This window comes from Thunnus albacares, chromosome 8, assembly GCF_914725855.1.
Source record: "Thunnus albacares chromosome 8, fThuAlb1.1, whole genome shotgun sequence".
NCBI lineage: Eukaryota > Metazoa > Chordata > Actinopteri > Scombriformes > Scombridae > Thunnus > Thunnus albacares.
This window is the reverse complement of record NC_058113.1, coordinates 18,512,337-18,529,710: the sequence shown is the minus strand read 5'-3', so window position 1 is coordinate 18,529,710 and position 17,374 is coordinate 18,512,337. Positions and strand designations below refer to the sequence as shown.

The 17,374-nt window shown below is 39.1% G+C and overlaps 1 protein-coding gene across 5 annotated transcripts; it reads right to left on the bottom strand.

The window, feature by feature from the left end:
- Nucleotides 1-2,023: 2,023 nt before the first annotated feature.
- Nucleotides 2,024-15,780, bottom strand: esrp1 (epithelial splicing regulatory protein 1). 5 transcript variants are annotated; one of them, XM_044360042.1, is made up of 16 exons: nt 15,319-15,780; nt 14,375-14,536; nt 14,124-14,240; nt 13,614-13,725; nt 12,944-13,087; nt 12,213-12,267; nt 11,954-12,064; nt 11,678-11,810; nt 11,498-11,540; nt 10,520-10,839; nt 9,500-9,724; nt 9,148-9,400; nt 7,461-7,641; nt 5,545-5,686; nt 5,009-5,098; nt 2,024-3,430 (listed from the first exon to the last, which is right to left on the bottom strand). In XM_044360042.1, the coding sequence occupies exons 1-16, from the start codon at nt 15,448-15,450 to the stop codon at nt 3,296-3,298; spliced, it is 2,355 nt and encodes a 784-aa protein (XP_044215977.1). In that variant the 5' UTR covers nt 15,451-15,780; the 3' UTR covers nt 2,024-3,295. The 5 variants fall into 5 exon arrangements, with proteins under 5 accessions (XP_044215977.1, XP_044215974.1, XP_044215973.1 ...); XM_044360041.1 differs by having other exon boundaries at nt 3,345-3,430; nt 4,976-5,098; nt 9,160-9,400; XM_044360040.1 differs by having other exon boundaries at nt 3,345-3,430; nt 4,976-5,098; nt 15,319-15,779.
- Between the last annotated feature and the right edge of the window lie 1,594 nt (nt 15,781-17,374).

Sequence of the window (17,374 nt, the reverse complement as noted above, 5' to 3'; positions counted from 1 at the left end):
CAATATCCTTATTAATTTTTAAACAGGAAAACATAGTTTACAAAGGAAATTTGTAAACAAATATGTCAAGTTTACAGAACAAGTCCATGGTAAAGAAGCATGTTTGACATTTTTTTTAAAAAGTAGTATTGGCTTCGGACAATTGCCTTTGCTTAGAAAAAAAATGCAACATCCTTCTCAAAAATTTCTCAAATCAACTCTGATTTCAAGCTTAAAATGTTAATGGAACAATTTTTTCAGTTTCAACTGTCAAAATGATGGTTAACATAACAAATGGTGCATCCTGTTTACTGAGCAATTAAACTGCTCTGTGGTCTTGAAGAGTGACTAAATAAACATTTATTACCACTCACTGAATAAGTGACTGAGGCTGCTGAGGAGCTTCAGCACAGCTTTATTTTTATTTCACTCATTAGCAGAGCAGGTTGTGCTTAACATGTATTATATTGTACACTAACTCTGTATGACATATTTAACATCACCATAGTTCTGTTACAACGCAAGCAACTAGAAGATAAAACTATGTTATTGAGACATGATTGCTTTACTCTGCATTTTGGCAAAATGCACCTTTATGATTAATGGCACTCACAAAAGATAATATTTTTGAAGTAAGTATTTTAAACCAAGCAGAACAACAACCAACAGTCTGGTAATAAAATAACTTCATAATGTTTACTATCCAGACTGTATAATATCGTGTATATGTAAGAAAAATATAAATCAAGCAACATTACCAAAACTGACAGTAACTCGGACAAAGACAGCTCTCCTAAAAAAGGAGAAACCTTGTATAGTTAAAGATAAGATCTGCAGTCCCAAGACTCAACAAGCAAATACAATATTAACCCCTTCTGTCCAATAATTATCCATGTTGTTCACCAGGATATAGAGATCAGCCCACTCAAAATGGTATCCAAATACAGGTGGATCAGATAAACTCTATAAGCAGTAGATAAGCAATCAATCAGATACAAAATCAATGTAAAATGATTCCCTTTGTAGACACCATCCATAAACAATATATATAAATCTAACACTTTTATCAATATCTCTCTAATTGGGAGAGAAGGAGGTCCTATAATCCAGTAAAAATATCTCCTCCAGACAATCCATAAGTGCATAACCTGTTCAAATCAATTCAACCAATTCTTTAAAAGCTGGATTTCCAATGATGTAAAATTATTCTCCTGCAAATAATTTTCAAACAGTCACTTATATCCTTTGGATGATACATAATCAGAGACTAAATTACTTTCATTCACTCTAATTCCTGAAATCTTTAATATGCTATACTCCAGTGCTCTTGTGTAAATTATAACATTAAACATTTTAAAATAGACTAAAACGGTTCCACTTATAGCAACATTTTCACCACTTTGACATTTTTTTTCAGTAAATAAAATAAATTGCTCAACAGATTCTGTACTTACAAATATTTCCTACTAAAGTCTTTCAGTACAATGATAAAAGTTACAGAAGGGGAAAAGAAGTATTTTGGGCTTTGTTGCATGGATACTAATGATGTTGCTATGCTGGTTTCAGACAGTGTGTTTCTGTGAGTGGGAGAAAGAGTGTGTGTGTTTAAAAGGGATCAAGTTGGGTGGGGTGCAAAAGATTGTGTTACACAATGCCAAATCTGCCCTGAGGGGGTCTGACATGGTTTTGTCTGCCTTCCTCCTTCTCTTCCCCCTTCCTGCTCTCTCTATTCTTCACTTTTCCACTCTGTGAAAAAAGGCCATCCCCTCAGATAATGTGCTTAGTGTGTCTGAGTGACAATAGCTTCTTTGCCATAGCATATGTGTGTGTGTGTGTGTGTGTGTGAAACGCAGAGCTATTCACTGTGGACAGTGTAGGAGTTCCCACAGTTTTACCTCCAGCCACATCCTGTCATCACCATCTCCACCTCTGTGTTTGTGCTCCTGCACTTCACAAACCCACCCAAAGTTCAGACACCACTGTGAACGCAGTGTAATAAAACGTGCAGAAGGCAAACAGTGAAATCAAACAGCTGGGGACTGGCAAATTTCACGTTATGTTTATTTTTTCAGCGTGGCCGCAGCAGGACATCCTGAGCAGGAGGTACACGTCCTACTATAGGACGTGGAGCCCAAACAGTAACATTGAAGGGCACAAATGGCAATTAAATTCACAAGATAAATGTTAGAGGTGTCCTTCATTTCCTTTCCTTCGCAACTCTCCATTTACAAATGATCAATCTACAAAAGAAATAGATTTTTTTTTTTTTTTTTTTTTACAGGGGATTCAGTTTATTTGATGGCATTCCCCGACATCAGCGTAGATTGTGGAAAGAAGACAAGGAAAGTGTGAGGGACTGATAAATCTTTGCTGTCCTATGTGAGTAATATATGCAATAAAATCTTTAAGAAACCACCTCAGGCTCCTGAGTGTCACTACGTAATCTGAGAGCTTGTGACAGGAGTCCTCTTAGGTTAGGTTACAGAGGAGCGGGGCTGTCCTCTGTTCAGGTGTAAGTCCGAAACAAAAGGCAAGACAACATTGGCATTACACAACATGGAAACAAACCCATATAGCGTTTACATAAAGGAGTAAAAGGAGGGGGCTAATGACAACTGAGATGTCACATTTTTGTATGTGAAGTCTGACGAAAGGATCAGACTATTTGACAAACTCACAGTGTAACATATATGTTATAATTCAAAGATACTGCTATTATATTCATTAGTAGTCTTATTGATTAGCAGTGCATTGATATTTGGCATTATGTAAACATCTTAAAGTTTTACTACTAACTTCTTCATGCACTAAAGCTTCCAATACAATCACTGTGTACTGTATCAAATGTATATAAACACATTAAATGTAATTGCATAAACAGATTAGGTATTAAAACATATCGACACAGCCATGCATAATACTCACTCTCATCTCTTGCACACTAAAACACACTCACACATACTTTCATTCTTCACAGAGAAGCTTAAAGAAAAGGTTTAGCTCAGTTGCTACAAGGTATTTCTTCTCTAGTTTGGCTAGCAAATATATCATAGTGATTATAATATTGTAACGTTAAAAAAATCTCTATAAAGCTTTTAAAATACACACTGTGCAATATAAGACAAAACTGCTATTTTTGGCTAAGGCCACAATGATTTTGGTATAAAATACATTAATTTCTGTTCTTAAAGATATAAATAACACATCTAAAAGACTAATTTAAAAAAAAAACAAAAAAAAACCTAACAATACATTACAAGTCTTTAACATATACCAAATCGTCACATGACCTTTGTATATGTGTACATGTGTGACCCTACAGCAGGGTCAGGTCCAGGTACTGTCCCGCCGGCTTGGTCATGAGAGCGGGGAGGGACATGAGAGGAGCATCACCTCCGCTGGACTGACCAATCAGACTGCTGCTCAGGAGAGAAACGGACTCCGCGGGACTCTGGAGGGGGAGAGGTGGGAGATTTGGAGGGGAAAAAAGGAAAGAGAGAGACAGAAGAGTGTTATCTCAGTGTAAAAGGGACAAATTCAAAGCCCTTACACCAGCACCAGATGTTACCCATCACCCTCTCAACCGCCTGAATATTATTTATTACCCAACTATTGCACTATTGTACTAGCTACAACACCACCAACTGACCATTTGCCAAGTCCCGCCTAATTTACTGATGCTACACCTGTCAAGCTTTCTATTCTGGCATGACACACATGCAGTTTACCAACAGGTCTTTGATTTCACGCTGAAGTAAACAAAAGTAGGCTTCTTATTTCTAGTCGATCACCACGGCTTTTGTCAGTTGAAAAGATGACTGTTGCTAACTGATTTTATTAGCTGTGGCTAGTTAGCGTAAGCTAATTTAAACCATAAAATTACGTGAGATGGCTGAAAACAAGAGGAAGGGATTCAATTATGATGAATAACCGATGAGTTTGACAGTGCAAGTTTGGGTGGAGTTGCTGTAATGTCAAGTCCAAACCAAACACAGAGCAGGACAGAGCCGATATCGTTTAGGGCTGCAACTAGTGATTATTTTCATTATCGATCATTTTCTTGATTAATGAATTATTTGTTTGGTCTATAAATGTTAGAAAATGGTGTAAAAATTCCCATTACTTAAGCCCAAGGTGACTATTTCTTTATGTTTTGTATGCTCAACAGTCCAAAATCCAGTTTACTATCATGTATGGCACAAAAAAGCTTCAAATTCTTACATTTGAGAATCTGCAACCAGCTAATTTTGATATTTTTACTAAAACGGTAATTTGATTATCAAAATAGTTGCTGATTAAATTTCTGTATATCAACTAATCAATTCATTGTGGCAGCCCTACTATGGTTACTCTAAATTCTGCTTAGTCTGTAGTATCTCGGAGTGAATGTTTCACTTCTTAACAGGTATTTCTCCACTGTAGGTAGTAAGCTTGTTAACTGGACATGCTTACTTTAAAGCAGATTTTTCTATTTTAAATCATACATTTACACTTACATACTACCCTCCAAACTCGTTAGATGAACACAGTTTTGGAAAATCTAAAGCTTGACAGGCCTGTTGTGCATAGTTACGGTTGCTAAGCCATCATAGGACAATTGCTGTTCAGCAGTTAGCTAACAATGAATTAGCCCTCGTGGCTATTGCTGTACCCCATAAAAGACTTTTTGAGAGGACAGGAATGTAGTAACCACTATCAGATAAAGCCAACTGCAAGACAAGGGTCCTAGAGTCGGTCAGAGAAAACAGCACCCCATCAAAATGATTTAAAACAAAACCCAAGGATTGATTAAAATCCAAGAAATTTCCCCCTAACCACTCAACCCAATCAAAATTATCACTACTGCGTGTGGTTAGTGGAAAATTCCCTGTCCAAATAGGAAATGTTGCGGTCGTGTTGAGCCCTCTAACCCATGGTGACCAGTCGAGTCCCAAACCACAGCTACAACCACTGTCGAAACTAAATCCCTCTCACTGAGCCCTCAGCCAGTCCTTACCTGCCACCTGCCTCAGACACCTTAAATACACACCCATTCTTTGGGCTGCGTAAGCAATGTCCTGGCCGGATCGTGAGCGTGCACGGGCCCGTGAGCGTGCATGAGAGCATCCTCGGGGGCATACTGTAGTGTGGGTAAGGGGGAGGAATGACAGAAACAGGGGGCTGAGAAACAATAAACCATAGACACTAACCTAAAAGGCCATGTGGACCTGTAATCTCCAACATGGAGGTGTCTCGTAATTTAGTGTGAGCTCTTATTTATCATATCGCTGGGATTCTTCACTCTCCTCCAAGTTTAAATAAGACTCGAGTTCCTTCAATTCAAGTCGAAGCAAGCAGTGTTGTGTGTGTGTGTGACAGAACAGGGAGAGTAGACAGGATAAACTAGTTTGATAGCCTCTGGGCAAACACAGTGGATGCCTGACAATACACACCCACAACAGAAGAAGATTTGAATACAACACTTGGATCCTACAGAGAGGTATGTGAACTCTGAAGTCAAGAGAATTTTCATGGATAGGAACTGTATTATTAAGCATAAAACATTTGTAGAGAAGTGCGTCTTACCTGGTATCCCTGCACTGCATTAATGAGGTCTTTGACTCCGTTGCTGTTGTAGGTCAGACCTGGCATGCGCACCAACCCCCCTGGGGAGGAGAGGGACGAGGGGGAGGGGAAGAAACCTACAGTTGTAGGAGAGCCAGGTGGACTGTAGGAAAAAAAAGGAGTGGAGATACAGATATGCTGTTATCTTAAAAATATCTCAAAAGCGACGTAAATGACTTCAAAGCTGTTTCTCAGCAAACAAAAAACATGGGAATCACAAGGCTGGGAGGAACTTTGGGCGTCGTCTATAAATGACCTGCTTTCAATGACACAAGGCTGAACAACGAGAAACAGAGGTCACTGATGTTTACCAAGTTCTCTGATACCACAGTGTTCAGTTATTAACTACCCTTGTCCCAGCCTTTTCCCCTTGGCAAGACACAACTCAACCAAAGACAAATTGTTCCTCTTTCCCACTTTAAACAAGAGACTCTTTTTGGCAAATAAAAAACAACAATGCAAACAGAAGATATATCAGATAAAAAACAAAAAAATCACCACCAAACTAGAGTATTTTTGTCAGTATAGTAGCTGAAATGATGACCTTTGAGTTACTTTGTATTAAAAGTTTGGAGATATTAAAAAAAAAATGCAAGTCAACAGTAAAAAGTTTTTTTTTTTAAGGACTCAACACTATAAATAAGATGTAATTAGTTCCAGTGAGTGTAAAGACTATCTTGATAAGTGATCATGATTAAATGCACTTGTGCTCTTCAAGCTACCATAATAATTAATACCTATGCAAACAGAAAGCTCAGAAAATCAAATATGTAAACAATGCCGGTTTAGTTTCTTACTCAGCAGTGACACAGCCCGCAAGTAAACACTGTTTAATAGGCTTGGTTTAGAGAAAGGAAGTCCCTTGATTCTTAAATCTACTTAAATCTACTTAAACCTACTTAAACCATTTGTAATGGTTCTGAAGTGGTTCATTTTATGTGGGAAAATGTGATTAACATGTACAACAAATTTGGACACACTTCTGATTGGACAATACTCTTTTGTGGGGATGAAGCTCCTGCTTTAGGAGTGATTGATATGGAGCAACTGAATATAATGATTTTTAACATCAGTAAGGTACAAAATTTACTTCAAAATGCAGGTAAATAGTTAAACTGATACTTCAACTAGTGGCCAAATGGTTAAGGTGCATATCACATACTGTAACTTCAACGTCCCAAGTTTAACTTTGACAACAACATCTGCATCTATCAACTTTACAATAATAGAAAAAATAGAAAAAGTTAAACTCATATTCATCCCATTGAGTCAATATCTAGGCAGTTTTACGAGAACAAAATACTCAAATTTTAAATACATACATTATATGTGTATATATATATATATATATATATATATATATATATATATATATATATATATATATATATATATATATATATATATATATATATATATATATATATATATATACACATATATATACACACACACACACACACACTGTGTATATATATATACACATACATACACACACACACATATATATATATATATATACATACATATATATACACACACACATATACATATATACATACATATATATACACACACACATATACATATATATATATATATATATATATATATATATATATATATATTTTGTAAAGCTTTTAAAAATCTGTGAAATGTATCATTCATTCATTAATGTTCAGAGATACCACTGATATCTCTATATAACAATTGTGTAATGATGTGTTTGTATGGGCAGACAAACAATAATAATTAATAGTCGCCTAACCCTGTGATTAATAATGTGAGGAATGATTGCACTCTTGCGACTGCAAACCACTGAAAGACAAAAAAAAAAGTCACTTCACAGAGGAAACAGTCTAGATAGCTTTATTTACCTGGGGTAGTAGGCTGTGTAGTTCATGTAAAGCTGTGCTGAACCGGGGTAGTAAGCGTGCCCTGGCGGCAGGGGACGAGGGGTCAGCAACACCTGTCCCATGGGAGGGTAGAGGCTAACAGCAGCCTCTGTAGGCAGGACAGGTGGAGCAGGGGTGAAGGAGTAGGATGGTGGAGATAAACCTTGAGAGGGGAGAGAACAGAGGGAGAGACAAAAGACTTAAAACCAGACAAACAGCAACAGAAGGACACAAGAGTCATGACGGTGAAGTCTGGTCATTGTTTGTTTCAGAGAGAGGCGCTCATGCAGACTTGCAAACAATGACAACCATTACTCAGCTCCTGACACGTGTAATGTATGACGTATGCACGTGTGCTTGTTTAAGAAAGAGCTGCACTGAGTATTTCGCAGGCCCATAGCCGGATGGCCGACCATTCCTCAAACTCTTTGTATTTTTTATTTGTTATCACACATGTGGATCACTCTCGTTGCTGACGGAAATCAAACACTTCTTATTGGTTTAAAGGTCAAATGGATCAACATGGTTTGGAATTATAAGCCTATGAAGCATTTACTATTATTCCGCCTCTATGTGACCACAATATTGGCAAGATGAGAGCAACAGAGACATTGTTTTGATCTCAGAAGAGGTTGTGGATATATCTGCAAAATATCAAGTCATGCAATATGTGGTAAGACCAAATTTCTATACACTGTCTATGCCATTTTAGGCCTATTGATAGTTTTTGGTGTTGCTGCCTGAACCCTTCCCCCTCACTAAAATATGTTCCTGGCTACAGGCATTTTTTTTTTTCTCAACAAGGGTAATAAAAGTTTCATCTAGTCTTAACATGACCTCACTACTACCCAACAGGACCAGCCTTGAATCCCTGTGTGTGACCTTTTCTCTCATGTGAACATATGCACTTCATTTCAAACAATTCATAAACATCAGACCACTTTTTCAATGCTTTAAACAATAATTTTACCTTTTTTTGAAAACTAGGAGTGAAGGACTACAGAAAAGGAGTCGAGAAGCACATTTCTACGCACCAGCTCTGCCCACCTTTCCCACAGCTCCACTGATTGGACAAGCACAGGAGACGCACCCGACTGAGGTGCGCCGTTCTATTGAGGCTGAATCCCACAACCACCACTACCAATCTGATAAGACTGGAGAGTTGTAAGCCATTTTGTCATATTATGGGCTAATTGGGACTCCAGCTGTGTTGCTTACACTTTTCCAACCCTTTCAGATCTTTATGAATTACAGGTAAGGGAGCAAAATTAAGAATGAGTGACAAACATGCTGCTGAAACCATGATCTACAAGATTCAATCAGAATGTGTGAACACAGGTCATAATTGAAAGAATAAACAGGTGACACGTGAGGTTTCTTAGTGCATGCAGACTAGTAAATCAATCACGCTAAATTACAAAGAGGTACCACACACACACTCTCACACACACGCTCACACTCACACAAACACACACACACACACACACACACACACACAAGCACTCTCTCTCACACAAACACACACACAGTTTTGAATCTTCCTGGTTAGACCAGTTGTCCCCATCCTCCCACAGTTTTAGATTGGAGAAAACCCAGCAACCCTGCCCCCACGGCAGGAGCCCACCTACCCTGCAGTCCCGAAGCACCCCCAGCTCCCAGCAGCACTTACGTCTGGACTTACATGGCGGCGGGCTGAGCCCTGTCCCACTCCTGCTCCGGGTGTGTGTGTGTGTATGTGTGTGTGAGAGCGAGCCTCCCATCAGCACCAGGCCCATCTCCTCCGCGCTGCAGGGAAACACCTCCACATAGCGGCTGTTCGCCCCACGCTGGCTGGCCATCACGTGCTTGTGGAGCCGCTGTGAGGCCTGAAGTGCACGCTCTGCTGAGGTCATCTGGATGAAGCAGTCACCTGACGGACGACCCTAGAGAGACAGTCAGGAATTACTCTGCAACTTTGTGTCAGAAAGCACGTGTGTCCATGGGTGTGTCAGTGATTTCGCTTGTGCGGTTGTTGCATGTACCTGCTGGTTGAGGACCATATGCACGCCATGTGGTCTGATATCGTGTGTAAACTCGCCCAGGAAGGTGAGGATGTCCTCTATGCTCGCTGTGTATGGCAGCCCCCTCAGCCTCAGGCAGTCCCTCACACCGCCAGGAGGGGGCAGGAGAGACACTGTGGGCAACACTGACACCAAGGGGGCAGGGGCCACGGGGATTAGCGGGGCTGACGAGTACCGGTTCAACACCTAAAACAAATAAACAGACATAAATGAAATATTCTGCCTGCAGCAAAGACTGTCAAGAAGTCAGAACTGCTTTCTTAGTAAAATTACTTTCCATTAAGTTTAGTTTAGAGAGGCATTTCTCCCCTTCCTTGGATATGTCTTGAGAAAAAAATACCTAAATTATACATACTTGCTTTTTAATGTTTCAAATTCAAAACTCAAAGACGTGTACGCCACCTTCTATCAGGCTTCTTGCGCACAACAAGGACAAGTCGATGTTGATGGCTTGTTGCCAACAGGACACTGGCGTGTTTGCATTTCTGGAGAGGACCAATAAAACTGGCTGCAGACTGTCATACTTAAAAACATAAGGAAAGGCCTCTGCATAGATATGCGTGTGGGCTGTAAGCTTATCAGTCCAGAAAGATAAGAAAATTAGTCCACATGTGTTCATCTCACGAGAGAAGGAGAGACACAAAGAAAGAAAGGACAAAAGAGAAAGAGTAACTCTGTGTACCTAAAGGGAAACAAAAACACACACACACAGTCCACCTTGCTATGCAGGTCCCCACCCTTAAGCTCTACTATAGTAATTCAGTAAAATAATTCAAGGAGAAAAGAAACACACCCACACATTGTCACTCTACTGTGTGCAAAAACAAACAAACACTAAATTCCTAAAAAACCCTCTTTTTGCCTTTAGAATACAAAGATCATAATCTCAAACAAAAATTAAGGAACAAATACTAAAAGCATTATTTAAGTTAAACACATCACTATGCACCAGTACACACTGTACAAAACACCCTGACATACCTGCTGGACCTCTGCCGCCGTACTTTTGAACAGCTCAATATATCTTCTGCCCAGGATTTCCTTATGTTTCCTCAGAGCACACTGGGCGTGTTCCTCACAGGCAAATAACACAAAGGCGTCTCCAGTGGGACGCCCGTCTGGGTAGCGAACAAATAGGATGCCATCCTTCCCTCCGCTGACCGGACACGTTTCTTTAAGACCCTCCCCTGGCGAGAAGAAGGAGAGGACCTGCTCGTGTGTGGCAGTGAAAGGAAGACCTCGCATCCTCACTATGATCTGGTCCTCACGGGACAGGAAGATCGCTACCTCGTTGGAGGTACCTGGCACACACACAAAAAAACACAGACACACCTTTTTAACCACAAGTCAAGTTAATTATCACACTGTAGATAAACTGTATTGAAGTTTTGCTTCCGTGAGAAGGACGCTGTCTTTTCTCTTCAGCAACATGTACTGTATTATTACATCTACTAAATACTATTAAGGGATTATTTCTGATTTTGGGAGCAGTTCAACATATGAGTAACATCTTAAACATTCAGATAAAATGACTGGATGACAGTTTGTGCCTTGTTGACAAATTTATTTCCATCCTAAAAGACCCAAATAGTCACACTGAGGTTTGGTCATAATTCCTAACTTTTTCTGCAAGTTCTGCTTTTCCCTAAAAGATGACCAGGCTGAATATAATGTAATGAATATATTATCTAATTGATATTGTACTCAAAATATAAGAAAATATATTAAGAAAACCACATGAATACAACCAAACAGCGGGATAATCTGATTGTGTGTGCTTTTTTGTTTCTTGTTTTTATATTAAGCACTATCAAAATCCTCCTGGACATCTAACTATATTCTGCACAAAAACACAACAAAGATAATACCATTAATAATGTGACCTCACAGAGAGTTTTGACAATATGCCTCAGTTACTGCTGGTAACATAAGGTATAGTATACATGTCTGATTTCTCACCTCCTGCTATCTTCAGGAAGTCCTCTCCTGTTGCTTTGTAAACCTGCCAATAGAAAGGAACAAGGTGGGTTATTAAGTAGCTGCCATCTGTGAGTGGAAATAGATGTTGAGTTTAGGTGATGTGTGATAAAATGGATGATTGTTTAGTTTACAACGACTAACTGGGTTCAGACAGGTTACCTCTATGTATCTGTTGCCCATGTGGTGTTTGTGTCTTTGGAGCGCCAGGTCTCTGTGCTCCTCACTGACAAAACGAACAAGGGCTTCTCCGTTCCTCCTCCCCTGAGCATTAAGACACAACGCAGCCCCTCCTCTATACAACATAGATAACATATAGAGCATTATAACACCCTGTAAACCTCATTTCAACAGCAGGTTTCATTATATATTATCTTGACTTAAAAGTTTATGTGAAATAGATACAAAATCCTCCATAAATTAGTGTCAACAACATACTTGGCAATGTTTAGTCCTCTGAAGAATCGAGCAATATCTTGGTCAGAAGACTGCCATGGCAACCCCCTGGCTCTGATCACTGTGTTGTTGCACACTTTCTCCATCTTACTGCTACGCACACACACACACACACACACACACACAAACACACACACACACACACACACACACAGATATTAGCACAGCAGGAGTGGACTTGGGAGTTGATTTTAGAGCTGGAGAACAAAAAGAATATTTGTCTTGAGCAAACTTTACTTACCAAGTGCCAGTCTCAAACTTCTCACTAACTCTCTCCGGGTTGGAAAACGTGTGGCCTGTAATCAAACAATCAAGTTAACTGTGTTTTGAAATCACAAATGACAGCACAAAACTAAAACAACACATGGTACTTTAAAATCAACATGGTAACTGTCTAAAGTATTGAATTGAAATGCAGATTATATTTTAGATTTATCAGCTGAGAGTTTCCTTTTACAGAAATTACTATAAAAAGCAGTTTATTTAAGTGCTGCAACTAACAATAATTTTCATTATTGATTGGTTTGCCTGTTATTTTCTTCATTAATTGTTTGGTCCATAATATGTCAGAAAAAAGTGAAATATGCCTATCACATAGAAAAAAACGTGACATATTCAAATTTGCACAAATATTGTTTTGTCTGACCAACAGTCCAAAACCCAAAGATAATCAGTTTATTTTCATATAAGGCAAAATAGGCAGTAAGTCCTCACATTGGAGAGGCTGAAACCATGAAATGTTTGCCATTTTTGCTTGAAAAATGTAAATGATTTAACAGATTTTAATTAATGTCAAAATACTTCTAACACATTTTGAATGTTGCAGCTTTAATTTCCCTAATTATCATCTCACAGCTGTTCTCTTGAAGTAGCAGACTTCGAATCGTACCTGTGCACACAGTATATGTCAAACTAACAACATTTCACCTTTCACCTTTAGTCTCATTGTGTAAAATCATATATGGTACTCACTTAATGGCTCAGAAAGCATGGCAAGGACGATGGTGGCCATAATCTGGACCTGCTGTACGGCTACTTCTGGGGGCAATATGGCTGACGGATCCAGTGTGGCTGAGGGACCCCACATGGCGGGCACATCAACAGGTATACAGAGAGCTGAGGAGAAGGCCGTCAAGGAAAGCAAACAAGGAACAACAACAACAAAAAAAACAGTCCAGAGAGAGCAAAGCAGTTGTCATACATGTATATATGGATGAATGAGAGATGTTAAAAAAAAAAAAAGCCCATGAGAGAAAATTGAAAAACTGAAAAAGGGCTGACAGAAGGAAGATAAAGAGCAAAGCAAGAGACGGAAGGAGAGATGTTAGTTTTCCTGTTGCAGAGGGTGTGTGGGGTTTGCCATGTTGGCTAAACACACACTCTTTCACTGAGCGCTCAGTAAGGTGCCGCCATTGTTTCCTTATTTGCATTTCAAAACCTCTAGTCCTGCAGCCAACACCCCGGGGCTTATAAATTTCTAATATGTGTGTTGTTGTGTGTTTTTGAGTGTAATATGTGCTCAATACATTGCTGATCATACACAGAAATAACAAAAAAACATCCAAAACACCACGAGTGAAAGAGTCAGAGCAAAAATGTCACTAGCATGCCAAACATAAACATGTTACTTGTTAAAGGATACACTCTGCCATGATGTGTACATTCAAAGCCTTGAGGTCTGATGTGGGGAAGTGCTTCTTGAACTCTTTCCGAAGGTCAAAGAAAGAGTAGAAACAGTCTGGGACCAGGATGTTCTGGAGTGGGAAGAAATTAAATAAAAGGATTGTAAACATGTGGCCCATCAACAGCTGCCATTTTATTGCTGTCATATTGCTGTTTGCTCAAGCCAGCAGAGCACGCAGTGCTGTCTTCATGGCTCCGGTTTGCAAAACATTTTAGGACATGTGGGAGAATTTCATCGGCAGCATTGTGTTTTATGTGCACAGGTATGTGCATGGGTGTGTGCCAGGTTTGCATGAATGAATCTTCTGCCCGAAGAGCAACTTTCCCCAGTAACGTGAAGTTTAACCGGGAGCACAGTGCTGACACAACACATCCCTTTGTAGCTGTGAGAGTGCTGAAGGTTCCTGCAGCAGTTAGTGAACATCCGCCCTGGCTTTGAGGCGTTCACCCACCCAGCTCGCTAACTCACCTTGCTCGCAGCCTCGGGGTGAATCACTTGACGGATGTGGAGCTGCCCGTCTGTACACAAACACACCGAAGTGCCTTCGCCAGCGCTGTTCACCTCATTCGTCAGTTGTAGATGAAACTGCAAAGACAGGAGGCGTCAAACATTTAGAAAAGAAATGAAAACTTCAGATACAGTCGGTATATTGTATTAATATTTACTATGTAATAAAGGGCTAAATGGTTATTTCTAGTGACTTTAAAAGACATTGTTACCATATTTAAAGCTGTCTCAAGATTCAAGGCTGTAAAGACACAATCTGCTCCAGATCCATTCTCCTCCTCCACGCTCTCCTCCACCACATCCTCCTCCTTCTCTTTCTCCTCCGTCAAGTCTGTGAGGTCAGGCTTAATGAGGAGCTCATTCACCCTGCCCAACTGGTTCAGACAAAAAGACAAAAAAAAAAAAACACGTCAGTCTGGAAACGGTTGCTTATATAGAAACTCACAGGTTGTATCGGCTGATGTAAAAGCGTTAAATGGCTATTATTAAAACCCTTAGTACAGATAGATAGATAGATATTATCACATAGAAGAACAACAAAAGTAAGAGTCTGTAAAAAATATCTGACAGTCATTAGGCCCCCCTCCCCCCGACCTCCACCCAAACACTCCCTTATTTTATTATTATTATTGCTCTTCAGGACAACCAACACCTTTTATTCACCTTTTATTGCTCCGTACTGCTATGTAATACACACGGCTGTAATGGTTATGATGACTTACATGTAAGTATAAGAACAAGTCACCCATCACTTTTATTACTGCCGCTTGTCACTTAGTCACTTTAAGATTTTATCCTACCTTTAATGTATAATTGTGTATGATGTGTTATCTTACATGCCAGTGCCAAAGACGAATTTCCATTTTATGTAAATTAAATGGACAATAAAGTAATCTGAATCTGAATCTAGGAAAAAGACATGTGTCCAATCAATATACTGAATAAGACTATATATATTTTACCCATATATGTTTTTAGAACAGACATTTGTAGAGAGGAAACCTACATACTCAGCATTTTAGTTAATAATGTAAATTGATACACATTAATGTGACTTTCTGCAGTTTACAGTTTATCAACCCATCTCTTTATTTAAAGTTACAACCACATTCCCTGCTTGTGATAATCATCTATATGTTTAGTTTTAAGTGTTTACCTTTTTGTTCTTTACATCCACCAGCTGCCAAACCAACTGCACGAGCTCCTTCTCGTCAGATCCCAGAAGCTCTCCGCTCGCGCCAGATGTGGCGGTGAACACCACCACCAGGTAGTCTACCTGCGCCGTCATTTGAACACAAAAACAACCAAAAACCCAACCTAATACTACACAAAACTACAGGACAGCAACTAAAAGTACGAGGAGACGCGCGCGGGAGACGAGAGGTATAAACAAGCTTTACTTTCACACCTGAGCGCAAAGGTGAGCTCAGTAAATCCGGGTTTCGTCGCGTGTGAAGTGTTACGTGAAGCCTCCCGCAGTCACCATCGCGGAATAATGGCTGAACGTTAGCCGTTTTTGTAGTGCATCTACCTGGGTGACCACGTGACTCTCTACCTGCCCCCTCCCTCCTTCAGGTGGTTCACAGGTTAGGACGTGGCAGATGAAGGACAGAAAAATGTGTTTTGTTTTATGTCTTTTTTTTTCTTTCTCTTTTTCTTTTCTTTCTTTTTTTTTTTTTTTTTTTTTTAAATATCTTAAGCTTTCCTATGTATGATGATTTACGTTTCCCCAACAGGTGTCAAGGATGAAATGGTTACCTGTCTTGTTTAATAATTAGCGCGCACAAAATATCACAAAGTTTATACATGATTATATCTGACAGGGATTACAAAAACCGGCTATGTTTTTTTTTTGGGGGGGGGTTGTTTGTTTGTTTTGTTTTTTACTAAAATGTCCCTGTTTTATGTTTGATATTCTTTAAAAATTAAATAAGTAAATATGTTGAATCTTCTTAAAGATTTAACGTATATAAAAAGAGAAGAAACCCAACAATTAGCTACTGTTACAGCAAATTTGTAATTTTAACAATAAGATAAATAATAACAACATTCAATTCAATCCGGTAATTATATTTAGATTAAAGTCCCACTCAACTTAAAAATGTGTTTTTCTTCTTTTTACTTCAGTTGAATGTTTTAGCTTCACTGTGCAGAATGATGTATGTGCAGAGTTTGATACTAGAAGGCTGTTTTCACACTCATCTGCTGAAAGTGGAAAGTTTCTCTGAGCTCATTGAAAATCTGATTTTAAGGGGCGGGCCTACGAGCAGGATATGTGACATCACAAATAGGTTTTGAAGCCATACACTGAGAATTAACTTTATAGTGAAGTAGGAGACATGTTGTGTCTAGCAGTTATTAACATTTGCATATTTATAGGTTCTATATTTTTAATGAGGGAGAAGAAAGAGATGTAATTTTATGGATTTTTACAAGATAGTTTAACTTTTTTTGTGGGTAAACCTTATCAGACATAAATTATTATTCAGAATAGATTATTTTATATACATCTTAAAACATGTCCGGAGGGGATCTTTAAGATTATTTTCTTTTCTCTTTTTATATTTTTTCTGTTCATGTGTTTGTTGATGGTTTTGCTGGGTAAAAAATGATCAGATGGAGGGATGGAGTCTGAAAATGGAGAAGGAACAACAGAAATGGAAGATGAGAATTTTGAAGTTAGAAGCAGGGGAACCCCAGGGAAAAGAAAAGAAAGTTGCTTCATCGAGTCATAGTGACAGTGAACATAACAAGGAAAACCTACATGGCTGGAATGAAGATTCAAGGTTTGAAAGAAGGTGCTGGATGTGGAGCTTTGTCAGAAACGCACACTGTGGCAGGGCGGATCAAGGATGAAGCGGGAGAAGTTCAACTGATCGACATAAAACGCTCTCTCTTCATACTCGTCGAGTGTATTTCAAAGACACAGATGGAAAAAAACCTTGAAAATCTTGGTTTGGTTCTGGAATGAATATGTACCCAGTGGCATGTTTTCAGTTTACCAAGAAAGCTCCAATAAAAGGTGTCGTTGATGGAGTCTCACACAAAGTGGATGCAAAGAGATTTTAAGAGTGTGAAGGGGTGACAGACAGCTATAGAATGAAGAGGTTGATTTGGAGTACTTACCTGATAGAGTGTTCTTGGATCACATGTCATACCCAGTAAGACAGTATGTTCTGTTGTATCAAATTGTTGCAGAAAAATGTACCAGA

Coding starts and splice junctions, on each gene's coding strand:
- esrp1 (XM_044360042.1), bottom strand. CDS start 15,450: ATGACGGCGCAGGTAGACTACCTGGTGGTGGTGTTCACCGCCACATCT. Junction 13,726..14,123: donor ACCCCGAGGCTGCGAGCAAG/GTGAGTTAGCGA, acceptor TTCCCACTCCAG/AACATCCTGGTCCCAGACTG. Junction 3,431..5,008: donor TTACGCAGCCCAAAGAATGG/GTGTGTATTTAA, acceptor CTCCCCCTCCAG/AGTCCCGCGGAGTCCGTTTC.